This window comes from Rhinichthys klamathensis, unplaced genomic scaffold (assembly GCF_029890125.1).
Source record: "Rhinichthys klamathensis goyatoka isolate OS25496 unplaced genomic scaffold, OSU_Roscu_1.1 h1tg000142l_1, whole genome shotgun sequence".
NCBI classification, from domain to species: domain Eukaryota; kingdom Metazoa; phylum Chordata; class Actinopteri; order Cypriniformes; family Leuciscidae; genus Rhinichthys; species Rhinichthys klamathensis.
The window spans coordinates 659,349-682,933 of record NW_026606677.1 but is presented as its reverse complement, the minus strand read 5'-3'; the positions used below and the strand labels follow the sequence as shown (position 1 = coordinate 682,933).

Genomic DNA, 23,585 nt, shown 5'->3' with positions numbered 1-23,585 from the left:
GAACACCAGTGGTCAAAGGTCAGGCTGACGGGACTCAGAGGAACACCAGAGGTCAAAGGTCAGGCCGACGGGACTCAGAGGAACACCAGAGGTCAAAGGTCAGGCCGATGGGACTCAGAGGAACACCAGAGGTCAAAGGTCAGGCCGATGGGACTCAGATTTGGCCAGTTATTCTGTAATCTAGTGAATTAGTCAGCGTTTGCCCTGATTTAAATGCGGATTGTCTGAGAATCTTCACTTCGTTCGCTCGTGTTTCTGCGTGTAAGAGCCGCGAGAGCTCTGAGAACACACTCCTGATGTTAACAACACTTAAACATTATTCTCCACGAGCACTCAAAGTGATGATGTGCTACGGCTGTGATCCACTACTATAAAACAAATAAATAATAAAAAAAAACAGTGGGAAAAAAATACAATAGCTCTTAAAAATATGGCTGTAACTCGTGATAAACCTACAGAGCCACACATGACATAAGAACAAATATGTATATCAACAATTGGTTCCCACTACTTACTAATACGTCAGCACGTTTTACTAATTCATTACCTCGATTTACGTGAAACCTCGATTACCTCGATTTACTTAAAACGGGGGAATGAATTATTATATTGTGTGCGCGATTTACTTAAAACGGGGGAACGAACTATTATATTGTGTGCGCGATTTACTTAAAATGGGGGAACGAATTATTATATTGTGTGCGCGATTTACTTAAAATGGGGGAACGAATTATATTGTGTGCGCGATTTACTTAAAATGGGGGAACGAACTATTATATTGTGTGCGCGATTTACTTAAAACGGGGGAACGAATTATTATATTGTGTGCGCGATTTACTTAAAACGGGGGAACGAATTATATTGTGTGCGCGATTTACTTAAAATGGGGGAACGAACTATTATATTGTGTGCGCGATTTACTTAAAACGGGGGAACGAACTATTATATTGTGTGCGCGATTTACTTAAAACGGGGGAACGAACTATTATATTGTGTGCGCGATTTACTTAAAACGGGGGAAGGAATTATTATATTGTGTGCGCGATTTACTTAAAACGGGGGAAGGAATTATATTGTGTGCGCGATTTACTTAAAATGGGGGAACGAACTATTATATTGTGTGCGCGATTTACTTAAAACGGGGGAACGAACTATTATATTGTGTGCGCGATTTACTTAAAATGGGGGAACGAATTATTATATTGTGTGCGCGATTTACTTAAAACGGGGGAACGAATTATTATATTGTGTGCGCGATTTACTTAAAACGGGGGAACGAATTATTAGATTGTGTGCGCGATTTACTTAAAATGGGGGATCGAACTACTATATTGTGTGCGCGATTTACTTAAAATGGGGGAACGAATTATTATATTGTGTGCGCGATTTACTTAAAATGGGGGAACGAATTATATTGTGTGCGCGATTTACTTAAAATGGGGGAACGAACTATTATATTGTGTGCGCGATTTACTTAAAACGGAGGAACGAATTATTATATTGTGTGCGCGATTTACTTAAAACGGGGGAACGAATTATTAGATTGTGTGCGCAATTTACTTAAACTGAGGGAACGAACTATTATATTGTGTGCGCGATTTACTTAAAATGGGGGAACGAATTATATTGTGTGCGCGATTTACTTAAAACGGGGGAACGAACTATTATATTGTGTGCGCGATTTACTTAAAACATTGCGCGATTTACTTAAAACGGGGGAACGGATTATTATATTGTGTGCACGATTTACTTAAAACGGGGAACGAACTATTATATTGTGTGCGCGATTTACTTAAAACGGGGGAACGAACTATTATATTGTGTGTGCGATTTACTTAAAATGGGGGAACGAACTATTATATTGTGTGCGCGATTTACTTAAAACGGAGGAACGAATTATTATATTGTGTGCGCGATTTACTTAAAACGGGGAACGAATTATTATATTGTGTGCGCGATTTACTTAAAATGGGGGAACGAATTATATTGTGTGCGCGATTTACTTAAAATGGGGGAACGAACTATTATATTGTGTGCGCGATTTACTTAAAACGGAGGAACGAATTATTATATTGTGTGCGCGATTTACTTAAAACGGGGGAACGAATTATTAGATTGTGTCCGCGATTTACTTAAAATGGGGGAACGAACTATTATATTGTGTGCGCGATTTACTTAAAAGGGGGGAACGAACTATTATATTGTGTGCGCGATTTACTTAAAACATTGCGCGATTTACTTAAAACGGGGGAACGGATTATTATATTGTGTGCACGATTTACTTAAAACGGGGAACGAACTATTATATTGTGTGCGCGATTTACTTAAAACGGGGGAACGAACTATTATATTGTGTGTGCGATTTACTTAAAACGGGGGAACGAATTATTATATTGTGTGCGTGATTTACTTAAAACGGGGGAACGAATTATTATATTGTGTGTGTGATTTACTTAAAACGGGGGAACGAATTATTATATTGTGTGCGCGATTTACTTAAAAGGGGGGAACGAACTATTATATTGTGTGCGCGATTTACTTAAAACGAGGGAACGAACTATTATATTGTGTGCGCGATTTACTTAAAATGGGGGAACGAACTATTATATTGTGTGTGCGATTTACTTAAAACGGGGGAACGAATTATTATATTGTGTGTGTGATTTACTTAAAACGGGGGAACGAATTATTATATTGTGTGTGTGATTTACTTAAAATGGGGGAACGAACTATTATATTGTGTGTGCGATTTACTTAAAACGGGGGAACGAATTATTATATTGTGTGCGCGATTTACTTAAAAGGGGGGAACGAACTATTATATTGTGTGCGCGATTTACTTAAAACGAGGGAACGAACTATTATATTGTGTGCGCGATTTACTTAAAATGGGGGAACGAACTATTATATTGTGTGCGCGATTTACTTAAAACGGGGGAACGAACTATTATATTGTGTGCGCGATTTACTTAAAATGGGGGAACGAATTATTATATTGTGTGCGCGATTTACTTAAAACGGGGGAACGAATTATTATATTGTGTGCGCGATTTACTTAAAACGGGGGAACGAATTATTAGATTGTGTGCGCGATTTACTTAAAATGGGGGATCGAACTACTATATTGTGTGCGCGATTTACTTAAAATGGGGGAACGAATTATTATATTGTGTGCGCGATTTACTTAAAATGGGGGAACGAATTATATTGTGTGCGCGATTTACTTAAAATGGGGGAACGAACTATTATATTGTGTGCGCGATTTACTTAAAACGGAGGAACGAATTATTATATTGTGTGCGCGATTTACTTAAAACGGGGGAACGAATTATTAGATTGTGTGCGCAATTTACTTAAACTGAGGGAACGAACTATTATATTGTGTGCGCGATTTACTTAAAATGGGGGAACGAATTATATTGTGTGCGCGATTTACTTAAAACGGGGGAACGAACTATTATATTGTGTGCGCGATTTACTTAAAACATTGCGCGATTTACTTAAAACGGGGGAACGGATTATTATATTGTGTGCACGATTTACTTAAAACGGGGAACGAACTATTATATTGTGTGCGCGATTTACTTAAAACGGGGGAACGAACTATTATATTGTGTGTGCGATTTACTTAAAATGGGGGAACGAACTATTATATTGTGTGCGCGATTTACTTAAAACGGAGGAACGAATTATTATATTGTGTGCGCGATTTACTTAAAACGGGGAACGAATTATTATATTGTGTGCGCGATTTACTTAAAATGGGGGAACGAATTATATTGTGTGCGCGATTTACTTAAAATGGGGGAACGAACTATTATATTGTGTGCGCGATTTACTTAAAACGGAGGAACGAATTATTATATTGTGTGCGCGATTTACTTAAAACGGGGGAACGAATTATTAGATTGTGTCCGCGATTTACTTAAAATGGGGGAACGAACTATTATATTGTGTGCGCGATTTACTTAAAAGGGGGGAACGAACTATTATATTGTGTGCGCGATTTACTTAAAACATTGCGCGATTTACTTAAAACGGGGGAACGGATTATTATATTGTGTGCACGATTTACTTAAAATGGGGAACGAACTATTATATTGTGTGCGCGATTTACTTAAAACGGGGGAACGAACTATTATATTGTGTGTGCGATTTACTTAAAATGGGGGAACGAATTATTATATTGTGTGCGTGATTTACTTAAAACGGGGGAACGAATTATTATATTGTGTGTGTGATTTACTTAAAACGGGGGAACGAATTATTATATTGTGTGCGCGATTTACTTAAAAGGGGGGAACGAACTATTATATTGTGTGCGCGATTTACTTAAAACGAGGGAACGAACTATTATATTGTGTGCGCGATTTACTTAAAATGGGGGAACGAACTATTATATTGTGTGTGCGATTTACTTAAAACGGGGGAACGAATTATTATATTGTGTGTGTGATTTACTTAAAACGGGGGAACGAATTATTATATTGTGTGTGTGATTTACTTAAAATGGGGGAACGAACTATTATATTGTGTGTGCGATTTACTTAAAACGGGGGAACGGATTATTATATTGTGTGTGTGATTTACTTAAAACGGGGGAACGAATTATTATATTGTGTGCGCGATTTACTTAAAACGGGGGAACGAATTATTATATTGTGTGTGTGATTTACTTAAAACGGGGGAACGAACTATTATATTGTGTGCGCGATTTACTTAAAACGGGGGAACGAATTATTATATTGTGTGCGCGATTTACTTAAAATGGGGGAACGAACTATTATATTGTGTGTGTGATTTACTTAAAACGGGGGAACGAATTATTTTATTGTGTGTGTGATTTACTTAAAATGGGGGAACGAACTATTATATTGTGTGTGTGATTTACTTAAAACGGGGGAACGAACTATTATATTGTGTGCGCGATTTACTTAAAACGGGGGAACGAATTATTATATTGTGTGTGTGATTTACTTAAAACGGGGGAACGAACTATTATATTGTGTGTGTGATTTACTTAAAACGGGGGAACGAATTATTATATTGTGTGCGCGATTTACTTAAAACGAGGGAACGAACTATTATATTGTGTGCGCGATTTACTTAAAACGGGGGAACGAATTATATTGTGTGCGCGATTTACTTAAAACGGGGGAATTAATTATTATATTGTGTGCGCGATTTACTTAAAACGAGGAAACAAATTATTACATTGTGCACACGATTTAGTTAAACGAGGGAATGAATTATTCATGCGCATGATTTAGTAAAATGAGGGAACGAATGATTATCGTGTCCATGATATATATATTTTTGTCCGCATGTCATGTGCGGGGCTGGACTGAGCTACTAAAACACGAGGAAACAAGCGAGACTGAGAGTGAAAGGAGGGAATAGGAGAGAGACACTAACAGACGAGGCCTCAGGTACGTATGGAAGCTTGTTTCTGCCACTGAATAAAAAATAACAACGATAATCGCGATTTTTTCTCTCTCACAACTGCGCATTTATATCTTGCAACATTTTTTTTTCAGAATTGCGTTTACATTTTGCAATTTTGACTTTGTCTCTCAATTCTGTCATCTTGCTTTCACCACAGGATAAAGGTAATTGCAACTTTTTTCTCACAAATTGCAAATCTCACAATTCTGAGTGTTCTTTTTCTGAGAGAAAAAGTTGCAATTACCTTTTTTTAACTCCATGATGGAACAAGCTTCCACAGGCATGACATTCGTTCGCACAGTGATAAATGTACAGCCAGCGCTCGCATGATGCGTTTATAATGTCAGAGAATGAGTGGAATCCCTCTGTGCGAGTCTCACATTAGGAGCTGCGCTTCGTCCTCTCGCCAGCAGGAGGCGCTGTGGCCGATCGCTAACACGCTAACACACACACCAGCCTCTCCTCACTCCTCCTTCTCCTCCACTCCTCCTCCCTGCGAGCTCCAGTAGCGGTGACACGCTAGCTCCATCAGCTCCACCCCCCCCGTGACCCTCTGCTGACCCAGGAAGAAGATCACCATGAGCAGGAAGTAGATGCGTAAGGGAGCCCAGAGCCACAGGCCGAGGCAGGAGGCGCTGATGAAGCCGGTCCAGAACACCAGCGACCCGGCTTTGATGAGGGACACCCTGAGTTGGCTCTTACAGGGCGGCACGCGGGCCTCGGGCTCGTCGAAGCGGCGCGGGTCGGCCCGGTAGAACTCGCTGAGCCGGTTCTCCTTCTCCCGCCAGCGCTCCTGACACCACAGCTGCAGATCCGGTGCACATCTGGGCAGAACCGACACACCGTAGCGCCGCACGTGGAAGTGGATCTCCCGGGGAAACAGACCCAGAACCAGGTGCCGCTCAGTCTGAGGGATGTTCTGTGGATACGCCACCGTTATATCGTGGACCGCGTCCAGGTTATCTCCTGCCAGGGGAAATAATCTAATCAGTGTTGTGTGTAACTCATTACAAGTAACTTGAGTTACGTAGTCAGATTACTTTTCCAAGTAACTAGTAAAGTAACGCATTACTTTTTCAATTTACAACAAAAATGTGCTTTTTCAAATAAGTAAGGCTAGATACTTCTTCACATTTATTGACTGACAGCTCTCCTGTCCACATGTTGAGAAAAATAAACTGAGCAGGTGTGTGTGTGTGTGCGCGTGTGAGTACTCTACTGTACACTACTGTATGCCACTGTACTCTACCTCTACTGTACTCTACTGTACTCTGCCTCTACTGTACTCTCCCGCTACTGTACTCTACTGTACTCTGCCTCTACTGTACTCTGGTGTACTCTCCCGCTACTTTACTCTACTGTACTCTCCCGCTACTGTACTCTACTGTGCTCTACTGTACTCTGCCTCTACTGTGCTCTAGTGTACTCTCCCGCTACTGTACTCCACTGTACTCTACTGTACTCTACCTCTACTGTACTCTAGTGTACTCTCCCGCTACTGTACTCTACTGTACTCCCCCGCTACCGTGCTCTAGTGTACTCTACTGTACTCTGCCTCTACTGTACTCTCCCGCTACTGTACTCTACTGTACTCTGCCTCTACTGTACTCTACTGTACTCTGCCTCTACTGTACTCTGCCTCTACTGTACTCTGCCTCTACTGTACTCTGCCTCTACTGTACTCTACTGTACTCTGCCTCTGCTGTACTCTACCTCTGCCTCTACTGTACTCTGCCTCTACTGTACTCTGCCTCTACTGTACTCTACTGTACTCTACTGTACTCTACTGTACTCTGCCTCTACTGTACTCTGCCTCTACTGTACTCTGCCTCTGCCTCTACTGTACTCTGCCTCTACTGCACTCTACTGTACTCTACCTCTACTGTACTCTACTGTACTCTGCCTCTACTGTACTCTACCTCTACTGTACTCTACTGTACTCTGCCTCTACTGTACTCTGCCTCTGCCTCTACTGTACTCTGCCTCTACTGTACTCTACTGCACTCTACCTCTACTGTACTCTACTGTACTCTGCCTCTACTGTACTCTACTGCACTCTACCTCTACTGTACTCTACTGTACTCTGCCTCTACTGTACTCTGCCTCTACTGTACTCTACTGTACTCTACCTCTACCTCTACTGTACTCTGCCTCTACTGTACTCTGCCTCTACTGTAGTCTACTGTACTCTGCCTCCACTGTACTCTGCCTCTACTGTAGTCTGCCTCTACTGTAGTCTGCCTCTACTGTACTCTGCCTCTACTGTACTCTGCCTCTACTGTACTCTACCTCTGCCTCTACTGTACTCTGCCTCTGCCTCTACTGTACTCTGCCTCTGCCTCTACTGTACTCTGCCTCTACTGTACTCTGCCTCTACTGTACTCTGCCTCTACTGTACTCTGCCTCTACTGTACTCTGCCTCTACTGTACTCTGCCTCTACTGTACTCTACTGTACTCTGCCTCTACTGTACTCTGCCTCTACTGTACTCTGCCTCTACTGTACTCTGCCTCTACTGTACTCTGCCTCTACTGTACTCTACTGTACTCTACTGTACTCTACCTCTGCTGTACTCTGCCTCTGCCTCTGCTGTACTCTGCCTCTACTGTACTCTGCCTCTACTGTACTCTGCCTCTACTGTACTCTGCCTCTACTGTACTCTGCCTCTACTGTACTCTGCCTCTACTGTACTCTACTGTACTCTGCCTCTACTGTACTCTACCTCTGCCTCTACTGTACTCTGCCTCTGCCTCTACTGTACTCTGCCTCTGCCTCTACTGTACTCTGCCTCTACTGTACTCTGCCTCTACTGTACTCTGCCTCTACTGTACTCTGCCTCTACTGTACTCTGCCTCTACTGTACTCTACTGTACTCTGCCTCTACTGTACTCTGCCTCTACTGTACTCTGCCTCTACTGTACTCTGCCTCTACTGTACTCTGCCTCTACTGTACTCTACTGTACTCTACTGTACTCTACCTCTGCTGTACTCTGCCTCTGCCTCTGCTGTACTCTGCCTCTACTGTACTCTGCCTCTACTGTACTCTGCCTCTACTGTACTCTGCCTCTACTGTACTCTGCCTCTACTGTACTCTGCCTCTACTGTACTCTCCCGCTACTGTACTCTGCCTCTACTGTACTCTGCCTCTACTGTACTCTACTGTACTCTGCCTCTACTGTACTCTGCCTCTACTGTACTCTGCCTCTACTGTACTCTACTGTACTCTGCCTCTGCTGTACTCTGCCTCTGCTGTACTCTGCCTCTGCTGTACTCTGCCTCTACTGTACTCTGCCTCTGCTGTACTCTGCCTCTGCTGTACTCTGCCTCTGCTGTACTCTGCCTCTGCTGTACTCTGCCTCTGCTGTACTCTGCCTCTGCTGTACTCTGCCTCTGCTGTACTCTGCCTCTGCTGTACTCTGCCTCTGCTGTACTCTGCCTCTGCTGTACTCTGCCTCTGCTGTACTCTGCCTCTGCTGTACTCTGCCTCTGCTGTACTCTGCCTCTGCTGTACTCTGCCTCTGCTGTACTCTGCCTCTGCTGTACTCTGCCTCTGCTGTACTCTGCCTCTGCTGTACTCTGCCTCTGCTGTACTCTGCCTCTGCTGTACTCTGCCTCTGCTGTACTCTGCCTCTGCTGTACTCTGCCTCTGCTGTACTCTGCCTCTACTGTACTCTGCCTCTACTGTACTCTGCCTCTACTGTACTCTGCCTCTACTGTACTCTGCCTCTACTGTACTCTGCCTCTACTGTACTTTACTGTACTCTGCCTCTACTGTACTCTGCCTCTGCTGTACTCTGCCTCTGCTGTACTCTGCCTCTGCTGTACTCTGCCTCTGCTGTACTTTACTGTACTCTGCCTCTACTGTACTCTGCCTCTACTGTACTCTGCCTCTACTGTACTCTGCCTCTACTGTACTCTGCCTCTACTGTACTCTGCCTCTACTGTACTCTGCCTCTACTGTACTCTGCCTCTACTGTACTCTGCCTCTACTGTACTCTGCCTCTACTGTACTCTGCCTCTACTGTACTCTGCCTCTACTGTACTCTGCCTCTACTGTACTCTGCCTCTACTGTACTCTGCCTCTACCTCTACTGTCCTCTGCCTCTGCCTCTACTGTACTCTGCCTCTGCTGTACTCTGCCTCTGCTGTACTCTGCCTCTGCTGTACTCTGCCTCTGCTGTACTCTGCCTCTGCTGTACTCTGCCTCTACTGTACTCTGCCTCTACTGTACTCTGCCTCTGCCTCTACTGTACTCTGCCTCTGCCTCTACTGTACTCTGCCTCTGCTGTACTCTGCCTCTGCTGTACTCTGCCTCTGCTGTACTCTGCCTCTGCTGTACTCTACTGTACTCTGCCTCTGCTGTACTCTGCCTCTGCTGTACTCTGCCTCTGCTGTACTCTGCCTCTGCTGTACTCTGCCTCTGCTGTACTCTGCCTCTGCTGTACTCTGCCTCTGCTGTACTCTGCCTCTGCTGTACTCTGCCTCTGCTGTACTCTGCCTCTGCTGTACTCTGCCTCTGCTGTACTCTGCCTCTGCTGTACTCTGCCTCTGCTGTACTCTGCCTCTGCTGTACTCTGCCTCTGCTGTACTCTGCCTCTGCTGTACTCTGCCTCTGCTGTACTCTGCCTCTGCTGTACTCTGCCTCTGCTGTACTCTGCCTCTGCTGTACTCTGCCTCTGCTGTACTCTGCCTCTGCTGTACTCTGCCTCTGCTGTACTCTGCCTCTGCTGTACTCTGCCTCTGCTGTACTCTGCCTCTGCTGTACTCTGCCTCTGCTGTACTCTGCCTCTGCTGTACTCTGCCTCTGCTGTACTCTGCCTCTGCTGTACTCTGCCTCTGCTGTACTCTGCCTCTGCTGTACTCTGCCTCTGCTGTACTCTGCCTCTGCTGTACTCTGCCTCTGCTGTACTCTGCCTCTGCTGTACTCTGCCTCTGCTGTACTCTGCCTCTGCTGTACTCTGCCTCTGCTGTACTCTGCCTCTGCTGTACTCTGCCTCTGCTGTACTCTGCCTCTGCTGTACTCTGCCTCTGCTGTACTCTGCCTCTGCTGTACTCTGCCTCTGCTGTACTCTGCCTCTGCTGTACTCTGCCTCTGCTGTACTCTGCCTCTGCTGTACTCTGCCTCTGCTGTACTCTGCCTCTGCTGTACTCTGCCTCTGCTGTACTCTGCCTCTGCTGTACTCTGCCTCTACTGTACTCTGCCTCTACTGTACTCTGCCTCTACTGTACTCCTGCCTCTACTGTACTCCTGCCTCTACTGTACTCTGCCTCTACTGTACTCTGCCTCTACTGTACTCTCCCGCTACTGTACTCTGCCTCTACTGTACTCTGCCTCTACTGTACTCTGCCTCTACTGTACTCTGCCTCTACTGTACTCTGCCTCTACTGTACTCTGCCTCTACTGTACTCTGCCTCTACTGTACTCTGCCTCTACTGTACTCTGCCTCTGCTGTACTCTGCCTCTGCTGTACTCTGCCTCTACTGTACTCTGCCTCTACTGTACTCTGCCTCTACTGTACTCTGCCTCTACTGTACTCTGTACTCTGCCTCTACTGTACTCTGCCTCTACTGTACTCTGCCTCTACTGTACTCTGCCTCTACTGTACTCTGCCTCTACTGTACTCTGCCTCTACTGTACTCCTGCCTCTACTGTACTCTGCCTCTACTGTACTCTGCCTCTACTGTACTCTGCCGCTACTGTACTCTGCCTCTACTGTACTCTGCCTCTACTGTACTCTGTACTCTGCCTCTACTGTACTCTGTACTCTGCCTCTACTGTACTCTGCCTCTGCTGTACTCTGCCTCTGCTGTACTCTGCCTCTACTGTACTCTGCCTCTACTGTACTCTGCCTCTACTGTACTCTGCCTCTACTGTACTCTGCCTCTACTGTACTCTGCCTCTGCTGTACTCTGCCTCTGCTGTACTCTGCCTCTGCTGTACTCTGCCTCTGCTGTACTCTGCCTCTGCTGTACTCTGCCTCTGCTGTACTCTGCCTCTGCTGTACTCTGCCTCTGCTGTACTCTGCCTCTACTGTACTCTGCCTCTACTGTACTCTGCCTCTACTGTACTCTGCCTCTACTGTACTCTGTACTCTGCCTCTACTGTACTCTGCCTCTACTGTACTCTGCCTCTACTGTACTCTGCCTCTACTGTACTCTGCCTCTACTGTACTCTGCCTCTACTGTACTCCTGCCTCTACTGTACTCCTGCCTCTACTGTACTCTGCCTCTACTGTACTCTGCCTCTACTGTACTCTCCCGCTACTGTACTCTGCCTCTACTGTACTCTGCCTCTACTGTACTCTGTACTCTGCCTCTACTGTACTCTGCCTCTGCTGTACTCTGCCTCTGCTGTACTCTGCCTCTACTGTACTCTGCCTCTACTGTACTCTGCCTCTACTGTACTCTGCCTCTACTGTACTCTGCCTCTACTGTACTCTGCCTCTGCTGTACTCTGCCTCTACTGTACTCTGCCTCTGCTGTACTCTGCCTCTGCTGTACTCTGCCTCTGCTGTACTCTGCCTCTACTGTACTCTGCCTCTACTGTACTCTGCTGTACTCTGCCTCTGCTGTACTCTGCCTCTACTGTACTCTGCCTCTACTGTACTCTACTGTACTCTGCCTCTGCTGTACTCTGCCTCTGCTGTACTCTGCCTCTGCTGTACTCTGCCTCTGCTGTACTCTGCCTCTGCTGTACTCTGCCTCTACTGTACTCTGCCTCTACTGTACTCTGCCTCTACTGTACTCTGCCTCTACTGTACTCTGCCTCTACTGTACTCTGCCTCTACTGTACTCTGCCTCTACTGTACTCTGCCTCTACTGTACTCTGCCTCTGCTGTACTCTGCCTCTGCTGTACTCTGCCTCTGCTGTACTCTGCCTCTACTGTACTCTGCCTCTACTGTACTCTGCCTCTACTGTACTCTGCCTCTACTGTACTCTGCCTCTGCTGTACTCTGCCTCTGCTGTACTCTGCCTCTACTGTACTCTGCCTCTACTGTACTCTGCCTCTACTGTACTCTGCCTCTACTGTACTCTGCCTCTGCTGTACTCTGCCTCTGCTGTACTCTGCCTCTGCTGTACTCTGCCTCTGCTGTACTCTGCCTCTGCTGTACTCTGCCTCTGCTGTACTCTGCCTCTACTGTACTCTGCCTCTACTGTACTCTGCCTCTGCTGTACTCTGCCTCTGCTGTACTCTGCCTCTGCTGTACTCTGCCTCTACTGTACTCTGCCTCTACTGTACTCTGCCTCTACTGTACTCTGCCTCTACTGTACTCTGCCTCTACTGTACTCTGCCTCTACTGTACTCTGCCTCTACTGTACTCTGCCTCTACTGTACTCTGCCTCTACTGTACTCTGCCTCTACTGTACTCTGCCTCTACTGTACTCTGCCTCTACTGTACTCTACTGTACTCTGCCTCTACTGTACTCTACTGTACTCTGCCTCTACTGTACTCTAGTGTACAGGAGTAAATGTGCATTTCCTTCAGCCTAAGGCTTATTCACTTCACCTTTTTTGTTGTTATTAAATAACAATCAAGCAAGCCCAGCGCAGGTGAGAAAAAGTAACGCAAACGTAACATTACTGTTAACAGAATTCAATTAGCACTTAACAGAATATCATGATTATACTATCTTAATATCTTCATGATTAGAGCTCTGCGATAATATAGATACATTTTGCAACAATATAATCAATCACACAGCCGAGAATTACTATACAGTACAGTCAAACCAACATTATTCTGACATCTTCAACATTTCTCACATTATCAGTTTATTCACTAGTTTAGAAAATGGAGATAAATATGAGCCGAACTCAGTTCTCAGATCAGTGGATATTTGACTGGTTTTGTCCGTCCTTCTGTTAGACTCTCACACATGAATTATGTTGAATATCTGTCAGCTGTTAAATTTAACTACACAATTAGATAATACCAGTTTAGCTCAACCAGTGACCAAGCAATGCTTCATGTTGTTCAGTGTGTGTGTAAAAAGAGCATTAGCAATTACAGAAAACACACTTCAGCAAAACATCATCAGCTCAAAGTGGAGGAATCATTTCTGCTCCCACATCTTTATTAATGTCACTGGTAGTCACTGTGTGAAGAGTTATTGTGTATAATATGTCTCAGTTTCCTTTATTTTGCTCTCCTCACTTACAGAAATACACTATAGTGTCCTGATCACACTAGTGAAACATATCAAAAATGATATCTGATGTCTGAATAATGTTTGGTTTGACTGTATATCTATTTACATGAGTGCACTGTATAAATGCAGGTAAATTTGAATCCACTATATATACAACTTTTAAAGAGGACCTATTCTGCCCTTTTACAATCTTGATGATGTTTCAGGCTCTACTAGAACAGGTTTTCCTGCTTGAATGTTGATTATTTTCCTCATATTCTCCATTGTTGCGGCTCCTCTCTTCCCAGTCTGTCAGTAACGCTCTGTTTACTTCCTGTCTCTATGAAGCCCCTCCTCCTGAAAAGCACACTGTGCTCTGATTGCTGGAGCAGTGTGTTGTGATTGGTCGAGCGCTTTGAGTGTGTTTGGGAAAGCCCCGGCCCTTTCCATAACCGCCAGTTTAACACACTACTAACTAACTCAACCAGGCCCCACCCCTTTATTCTGCGTATGAATTATTATAATGAGGAATATTGTGACGTGTTCATTCCCGGGGAAATTCAAGACTAATGGAGGCGTTTCAGGAGTTCAGGAACACTGACACTGATATAGAGGAGAACAGCAACATTACACACTGAAGACAGATGAACATGGGAAAAGCATCATAGTTTGTCCTAATATATCAAGAGGCAATAATATACTTTGAATGTGTGTTATGTGTTGTATGGGTGGAACAGAATGTGTGTGAGACGTGCTGTTGGTTCAGATATCAGCTGGTAACCGGTTTAGTCTGGATCAGTTAATGATGGACACCCACATATCCAGGTAAAATGAGACGCCGGCAAAGGCTGTGATGAAAACAGCAAATCTATATTTGATCAAAACTAATGTTTCAACAGAACTCTGTTTTTGCAGTAGCGAAGCCCCCATATGATTATATTCAGAAAAGGTGTGTATATATGATGACCTCTGACCTTTCCGCAGCGTGTCAACGATGAAGGTGAAGCCGGTGGTACGAGGATGAAGAACGAACTCGTACTTCGGAAGACCGTTCTTCTCTGCAAACTCGTCACTCCTGGCTCGAGTGTTTTCTGCACGCAACAACGAAGAGCCGGAGCTGAATCCAGGATCATACTTCAATAATCACATGATCCGAGTTAAACATCCCCTCTGTGACTGACATCACCCAGCACACAGCGAGAGCATCACCCAGCACACAGAGCATCACCCAGCACACAGAGCATCACCCAGCACACAGAGCATCACCCAGCACACAGAGCATCACCCAGCACACAGAGCATCACCCAGCACACAGAGCATCACCCAGCACACAGCGAGAGCATCACCCAGCACACAGAGCATCACCCAGCACACAGAGCATCACCCAGCACACAGAGCATCACCCAGCACACAGCGAGAGCATCACCCAGCACACAGAGCATCACCCAGCACACAGCGAGAGCATCACCCAGCACACAGAGCATCACCCAGCACACAGAGCATCACCCAGCACACAGAGCATCACCCAGCACACAGAGCATCACCCAGCACACAGCGAGAGCATCACCCAGCACACAGCGAGAGCATCACCCAGCACACAGAGCATCACCCAGCACACAGCGAGAGCATCACCCAGCACACAGAGCATCACCCAGCACACAGAGCATCACCCAGCACACAGAGCATCACCCAGCACACAGAGCATCACCCAGCACACAGAGCATCACCCAGAACACAGCGAGAGCATCACCCAGCACACAGAGCATCACCCAGCACACAGAGCATCACCCAGCACACAGAGCATCACCCAGCACACAGAGCATCACCCAGCACACAGCGAGAGCATCACCCAGCACACAGAGCATCACCCAGCACACAGCGAGAGCATCACCCAGCACACAGAGCATCACCCAGCACACAGAGCATCACCCAGCACACAGCGAGAGCATCACCCAGCACACAGAGCATCACCCAGCACACAGAGCATCACCCAGCACACAGCGAGAGCATCACCCAGCACACAGAGCATCACCCAGCACACAGAGCATCACCCAGCACACAGCGAGAGCATCACCCAGCACACAGCGAGAGCATCACCCAGCACACAGAGCATCACCCAGCACACAGCGAGAGCATCACCCAGCACACAGAGCATCACCCAGCACACAGAGCATCACCCAGCACACAGAGCATCACCCAGAACACAGCGAGAGCATCACCCAGCACACAGCGAGAGCATCACCCAGCACACAGAGCATCACCCAGCACACAGAGCATCACCCAGCACACAGCGAGAGCATCACCCAGCACACAGAGCATCACCCAGCACACAGAGCATCACCCAGCACACAGCGAGAGCATCATACAGGCACACAGCGAGAGCATCACCCAGCACACAGAGCATCACCCAGCACACAGCGAGAGCATCACCCAGCACACAGCGAGAGCATCACCCAGCACACAGAGCATCACCCAGCACACAGAGCATCACCCAGCACACAGAGCATCACCCAGCACACAGCGAGAGCATCACCCAGCACACAGCGAGAGCATCACCCAGCACACAGCGAGAGCATCATACAGGCACACAGCGAGAGAGAGCTGGGTTCATCTCCGTCTGCTTTTCTCACTTAGTGTTTTTGTCTTGTTTCCAGTCCAAATATCTAAAAATTCTTAAATCAAGATGCATTTACTAGATGAGTGAAATGCCATAAGATATAGAGTCTTGTTTTCTGGGGAAATAAATCAAAATTAAGCTGCAGCATAATTTAGCTTGTTTTAAGCAAAAACTCACTTAATTTTGATTTATTTCTTCAGAAAACAAGACTTAATATCTTATGGCATTTATGTGTGTGTGTGTGTGTGTGTGTGTGTGTGTGTGTGTGTGTGTCTCACCGGTGAGGTCAGTGCTGCAGTGTCTGTGTGTGTGTGTGTGTGTGTGTGTGTCTCACCGGTGAGGTCAGAGCTGCAGTGTCTGTGTGTGTGTGTGTGTGTGTGTGTGTGTGTGTGTGTGTGTGTGTGTCTCACCGGTGAGGTCAGTGCTGCAGTGTCTGTGTGTGTGTGTGTGTGTGTGTGTGTGTCTGTGTGTGTGTGTGTCTCACCGGTGAGGTCAGTGCTGCAGTGTCTGTGTGTGTGTGTGTGTGTGTGTGTGTGTCTCACCGGTGAGGTCAGTGCTGCAGTGTCTGTGTGTGTGTGTGTGTGTGTGTGTGTGTGTGTGTGTGTGTGTGTGTGTGTGTGTGTGTGTGTCTCACCGGTGAGGTCAGTGCTGCAGTGTCTGTGTGTGTGTGTGTGTGTGTGTGTGTGTGTGTGTGTGTGTGTGTGTGTCTCACCGGTGAGGTCAGTGCTCCAGTGTCTGTGTGTGTGTGTGTGTGTGTGTGTGTGTGTGTGTGTGTGTGTGTGTGTGTGTCTGTGTGTGTGTGTGTCTCACCGGTGAGGTCGGTGCCTTCGGGGAACAGCAGGAGCTGCAGCGGCTCCTTGATGTGGCAGAAATACTGAAGCATGTTGGACATGTGTGTGCGATCTTCCTCCCAGCGGCGGTGGATGAAGATGAAGGAGGCCACTTGCATCGCCCAGCCTGCGCACACACACACACACACACACACACACATTCTCTCTATAGCAGCCTGGACCATAGACTGTATAACATATGTGCGCAGTGTGTGTGACGTCACCCGTAGTGTTTCTGAAGAGCGTTTTTGAAGCCCACAGTGGGCGGAGCCGGCCGTCGCCATCTTGTTTTCGCGTCACTCCCGGATAAACGAATGTGCAGCGAGGCGGATTAGCTGAGGTCACGTGATGCTAACACACAGCAGACAAACGGCTAGCAGTGACATCAGCGGCAATCCACCAGTCACTCAAGTGGCCACGCCCTTAATTATGCACAACTTTAAGGCTTAATATAATTTAAACGGATGAGTTATAAAAATATTCACCCCCTCACAGTCGTCATGAAGAGCAAAACTAGCGATATAGACCAAACCACTTTTAGCACCAGACTATATTTTTTTCAAACTTTTCTGCTGTAAAGTTGGGCATTTTAACATGCGGGTCTATGGGAGTGAGTCTCTTCTGCAGCCGGCCTCTAGTGGCCAGTGGAGGAACTGCAGTTTAACTCACTCAGTGTTGAGAGAGAGAGAGAGAGAGAGAGAGAGAGAGAGAGAGAGAGAGAGAGAGAGAGGTGCTGCTTGGCCTGAACACAGCCGGCGTTCATCAGAAGTCTGGCGGTGCGTCCCAATTCGCATACTATCAGTCTTAAATAGAATTAGTACGTCCCAAATCGTAGTATGTTGAAATGCGTATTCCAAAGATACTCGGATGGTCTACTTTTCCCGGTTAGAATCCGAAGCGCAGATATGTGAACACGCTAACGGCTAATATTACCCACAACCCATTGCGCTGTGGACGAGAGGATTCGATTGGAACTACAAACATGAGTAAAAAGTGTTAAAAAAACTACAGACATGGAGGACGCGCGAGTCCGGCGGTTATGGAGAGAGGGTTAGATAAAGATGAGGAGAGTCTCCGCGTGAGATCTACAGTCTACAACATTTCTCTCTGAAACGGTAGGAAATTAAATTAGATTGAATGGAAGATTTGCTCTGTGACGAGATGATGACAGGCCAGTTCGGAGCTTGCCTACTCTTTTCTCGTAGTGTGTGTGGGTGGCTGGGGCGCGGGCTCACCGAAGCCGGGCACGGCCTTGAGCGCGGCCTTGAGGCAGATCTTCTCCAGACGCAGGAAACTGAAGCGCAGGAGACAACACCACAGGAACATCCAGTCCAGACGCGTGCGGTGGTTCATGATGATGACGCTGCGCTCGCCGGGAACGAAGCCGTCGCCCGTGATGACCACCTTCACCCCGAACACCAGCTCCAGCAGCGCCTGCAAACACACACACACACACACACACACCACACTGGTGCCTTGAGTTGAATAAAAATGAGGAAGACATATCATGAAAATATCATCTCATATCATGTCCAAAATTAGCCGATCAGATTTCGCTCTCCTTCTGACGTAGGAAGAGGATCTTATTATAATATTCCCGGCCCTTAATCTGCACGTGGAGTGCCGTACCACGGGGAGCGTGAGCCATGTGGCCACGATGCGGTCCGTGATCCAGCGGTACCAGGCCGGCGACACCAGCATGAGCGGCAGAACCGGACCCAGCAGGAACACACTCCCGAAGAAGCTGCCCAGGAACAGCGTGAGGAGGAAACACAGGCCTCTGGCGGACAGCGGCATCATCCTGCACACAGTGCGATTACAGGCTATAACCTAGACGTGCTGTGTCTGACAGAAACCTGCCTAAAACCAGACGATTACATTACGAGTCCACCCCGCAAGATTACTGTTATAAACATGAGCCTCGTCTGAAAGGCAAAGGGGGAGGTGTTGCTGTGATTTATAGTAATATTTTCAAAATTACCAAAAAGTCTAGTTTCAAATGTAATTCTTTTGAAGTGTTGGTGCTTAATGTAACACTATATAGTATAAATGATTCTGCAGCAGAGCGATGACATCTCAGATCATTATCTAGTCTCATGTAAACTTCATTTAGCCAAGGCTGCAAAGCCGACTCCGTGTTATAAATATGTTAGACCTATAACTTCTGCCACTAAAGATTGCTTTATCAATAACCCTTCCTAATCAGTTTCATCATCTCAGCATCCCAGATAGCTTAGAAGAACTCGATATTGCGACAGACACTTTTAACTCTCTTTTCCAGCACTTTAGACGCAGTTGCTCCGTTGCGCTTAAAGCTTAAAGGAAATAGTCCAACGCCGTGGTACAACGAGCACACACACACACACACACACACACTCAGGCCCTTAAAGGAGCTGTATGTAAGATTGTGGCCAAAACTAGTACTGCAATCACTGTCAAATTACTGTAGAGTGGTGTATCCCCTCCCCCTCCTCCCTGACTCGAGGTTGCCAGATTGGCTGCAGGATCCAGCTGGAACGTGACGAGCTGCAGCTGTGGTAACTAGAGCAGAGCTGGCAACCCGGATGCCGCAACACTACTGACTTCGTGATTGGTAGATAGGTGGAGGGTGGAGCATCAGAGCAAAACACAACATGACAACATCAACATCAGTTGAGGGCTGCAACTGCACTTTTTAAATGACAATATCCTGGCCGGACTACTGTTGTCAGTGATATAAGTATTTGAAATGTACATGATTTCTTAATGTCTAGTGACATTTCAGGGCCATTTTATGATTAAATGAAATAAATTTCTTACATACAGCTCCTTTAAGAGAGCAGCCAGAAACATGGAGCAAAAGTATTTGTATTTGTGAGTATTCGTGGTTGTTTCGGGCAATGTGGCCTAAGTAGTGACCCTTCCTGCTAATGATGGTCTTCAGCAGTGCCTGTCAGTGCCCATGTCCTGCAGAACTTGTGTATTGGTGGTTTTGGCTGTCCATGGGATTTTCAGCATTCTTCGATACAGCCACATTTCGAAAGCTTCGAGCCTTTTTGTTGCTGTTGTTGTTAGTGTCCACGTCTCTACTCCGTACAGCAAAATGGCTAAACTAACGAAAAATAAAGCCTCAAGCTCAGAAGTGTCCAAGCAGCACAGCAGTAATGACTTTATGAACTTCTTCACTTATAAGATCGATAATATCAGGGACAAAATTATAACTATGCAACCGTCTACAACAGTATCGCATCAGACAGTGCAGTGTACTCTGATTGCTCTTATCATCCGATCGTGGTTGTATCTCTCTAGTGTTACTCGATCTTAGTGCTGCATTTGATACTATTGACCACAACATTCTTTTAAATAGACTCGAATGATGTTGGCATTAGTGGAGTTGCACTAGCATGGTTTAAATCACACTTATCTGACCGTTATCAGTTTAGCAGTAAACGAAGAGATGTCTTATCGATCACAAGTTCAGTATGGCGTACCACAAGGCTCAGTACTAGGACCGCTGCTGTTCACTCTGTACATGCTACACACACACACACACACACACACACACACTCTGTACATGCTACACACACACACACAGACACACACTCTGTACATGCTACACTCACACACACACACACACACACACAGACACACACTCTGTACATGCTACACAGACACACACACACACACACACACACTCTGTACATGCTACACTCACACACACAGACACACACTCTGTACATGCTACACTCACACACACACACACACACACACACACTCTGACTCTGTACATGCTACACTCACACACACACACACGCACACACACACACACACACCAGCGACCCGGCTTTGATGAGGGACACCCTGAGCTGGCTCTTACAGTCTGGCTGATAAAAAATGGCTGATTAATATTTCCTTCGGCTGAGACGCTTCAGATGCGCACTGTTCAACATGATGGGTTTGAATCGCTTGAAATATGATTGAAATCACTTCAAAAAGGAAAATACAGTCCAGAGCAACATGTGCAGCGCAAGTCTGTCATATCGGCTACATAACATTATGTATGAACATAATGAGAACATCATAAATGTGTGTTTGGGACGTGGCTGTTAATGGTGAGACTTTTGTTTTTGTAATCAGGCTCTCAAATATTATATAAAAATTTGGATTAAGATTTATCGGCCAATATATCGGTTATCAGCTTTCAAATCTAAAGAATTATCGGTATCGGCCAAAATGTTCATATCGGTGGATCCTTAGGCACGTTTATAAAAGCTTAACCTTAAATGTCTAAGGCTTAATCCTGGGTTATCTAAATCTGTAATAAAAAAAAAGAACGATCCTCCAGATTTAGATCTATGTATTCTGTGTCGCAGGAATATGAAAGATCTCATGAGCGTTCCATCGGCCAAAGCATCAGGAATACGGTCTAACCTGACAAGAAGCGTGGGATTTAAAGACATTAAAGAAGATTAACAGGCTAAAGATCCATGTGGTCGGTGTTGTGTGTCTGCGGATCTGGAACTCAGCTCCATCAACTATTTCTTGCTTTCTTTCACAGATCTCCTATCATGCCACTTCTCAAGAAGCGTATAGTGAACACTGCCAAGTGAGCACCTTTTCATAAGTGTAATTAATTGTGAATTGCCAATTGCGAAAACATTTGTACCTGAAGAGACTCCAACCATTTGAAGGGAACAAATGTGTCTATAAATACAGATTCAATCATGATTATTGATAAATCAAACCCTAAACACGTCTTCCTATACAAGATGCTTTTAACCAAGAAATAAATGATGAATATTTCAGCAGGATGAAAAAATGCAGAATCATTCACAGGCATCAAATAACACTACAGTTAATCATACGCTAGTCAACTCATCAAAACAAGTGCACTTCTCTTAAAATACTATTGATTTGATATTATTACAAAGTGCACTTTTAAAATGTTGCTACACTTGTTAGTCGATTTAAGTGGCCTTTAATTTTGTTGGTATTGAGAGCCAGAACACACTCCTCAAGCTCAGATGAGAATACTAGTCTTGATCATCAATGACGAATCAGATCGAGCACAGAATCAGGACAGTTTATGGTATATGGATATATGATTTGGATGGATATATGAGCAGTTTGTGTTTCAATGAAAACCCACCAGAATAAACACCTGACAACAGCAGACCAAGGGTTATGAAGGCTTATGAAGGGTTATAAAGGTCTATGAAGGGTTATGAAGCTCACACTTGTTGATGAATGGATCATACAGCAGTGACCATCATCTGTCACACGATCATTACAGCAGCAAAACAACTACCCGCGTCCAATACTCGTGTGTGTGTGTGTGTGTGTGTGTGTGTGTCATTTATTTACTCACTTCAGCGCTTAACGTTTGCAGGAGTGACTGTGTTCGTAAATATCAGCCGTGAAGACATTCATCCCTTTCAGTAAAGCACAGCATCCACAGTTCTTCAGTTCAGATCAGATCAAACACAGTAAACACAGTAAACACAGTAAACGCGATGTAAACTCGATGTTTACAGTGACATCCGTGATTTCGCACGACCTCTGAACTTCCGCCTCTGACGATTGACGACACGCTGCTCCTCTGGCCAATCACAGACTAGCTCCGCCCACTCGCGCACCCGCCGAACACACAGCTCGAGTCCGTTCTAGCAGTGATTTTCCACTCTCGCTCCTTAAAGTTGTGTAATGTAAATAAATATGTATGTTTTATAATTGTTACCCAGTTCTATGACAACATTAGAATAGCGCTATAATAGAATATATCTTACAGTTTTTCTCAATCGCTTTGGCTTAATTCTTAAATGAGACCTTTCCCCCCCTCAAAAAAATCCCCCTTGAATTTCCTATTGATTTAAGCAAATTGCATGTGTTGCACACGTGTGCAAAAGAGTAAGTACAATAGTCTACAATTTGCACAATGACTAAATGCACATCATGGCTTGTTACAGTTTTTTTATTCGCTTTGGTACTATTTTCACAAGTAAGGTGTACATTTTCAAAACTCTTAGTAGGCCTACAAAAATCCAAACTCATCACACGTGTAACGCAGCTATACATTCTTTCAAAACCTGATGCAATGCTTTCAGTCAGTTGCACATGTTTAATCATTGTTTCAAACACAAGATTGTAATATGTAATGAGAACATTTGGTTTAATCCCCAAAACACAACAGTATGATCTTCTTTCAGTTTAGTACTTTAAACAATCAGTTCATCCAACAGCAAACAATGCAAGATACATGTTTCGAATCGGCCATAGAAGTGCTGAAATGAATATGCTACAGTATAAAAGACAGATTACACAGTTTTCACATTAGGCAATACACTTACATTACCCAACATTTACATAATCTATAATTTCCAAAATATCCATCCTATGTGTAATCAAGTGAAGGATCAATGAAGACATCCTCTACAATCATTTGGGCGAATTAGTTTTTATTTTTCAGATATAATTGTAACATAGGTATACTTTCTATAATGAAATGTAACTAAATGAGAACAAAACATAACATTTAGTGCACACGTTACATTAATTTGGATCAAGCCTGTCTTGAGCATTTGGCC

General features: G+C 45.2%; 1 protein-coding gene across 2 annotated transcripts; it reads right to left on the bottom strand.

The window, feature by feature from the left end:
• Positions 1 to 5,425: 5,425 nt before the first annotated feature.
• Positions 5,426 to 22,506, bottom strand: lclat1 (lysocardiolipin acyltransferase 1). Of its 2 annotated transcripts, XM_056257738.1 has the most exons (6): positions 22,370 to 22,506; positions 18,652 to 18,823; positions 18,258 to 18,456; positions 17,003 to 17,149; positions 14,550 to 14,666; positions 5,426 to 6,411 (listed from the first exon to the last, which is right to left on the bottom strand). In XM_056257738.1, exons 2-6 carry the CDS (start codon positions 18,820 to 18,822, stop codon positions 5,909 to 5,911), a joined length of 1,137 nt encoding a protein of 378 aa, XP_056113713.1. In that variant the 5' UTR covers position 18,823; positions 22,370 to 22,506; the 3' UTR covers positions 5,426 to 5,908. The 2 variants fall into 2 exon arrangements, with proteins under 2 accessions (XP_056113713.1, XP_056113714.1); XM_056257739.1 differs by lacking the exon at positions 18,652 to 18,823 and having other exon boundaries at positions 22,370 to 22,500.
• Between the last annotated feature and the right edge of the window lie 1,079 nt (positions 22,507 to 23,585).

Bases quoted from the DNA above. Each gene is read 5' to 3' on its own strand.
- lclat1 (XM_056257738.1), bottom strand. From the start codon at position 18,822: ATGATGCCGCTGTCCGCCAGAGGCCTGTGTTTCCTCCTCACGCTGTTC. The intron at 14,667-17,002 runs GTGAGACACACA...TGTTGCGTGCAG, and splicing joins CGAAGGCACCGACCTCACCG to AAAACACTCGAGCCAGGAGT. The intron at 6,412-14,549 runs GTCAGAGGTCAT...TTCCCCTGGCAG, and splicing joins CGTTGACACGCTGCGGAAAG to GAGATAACCTGGACGCGGTC.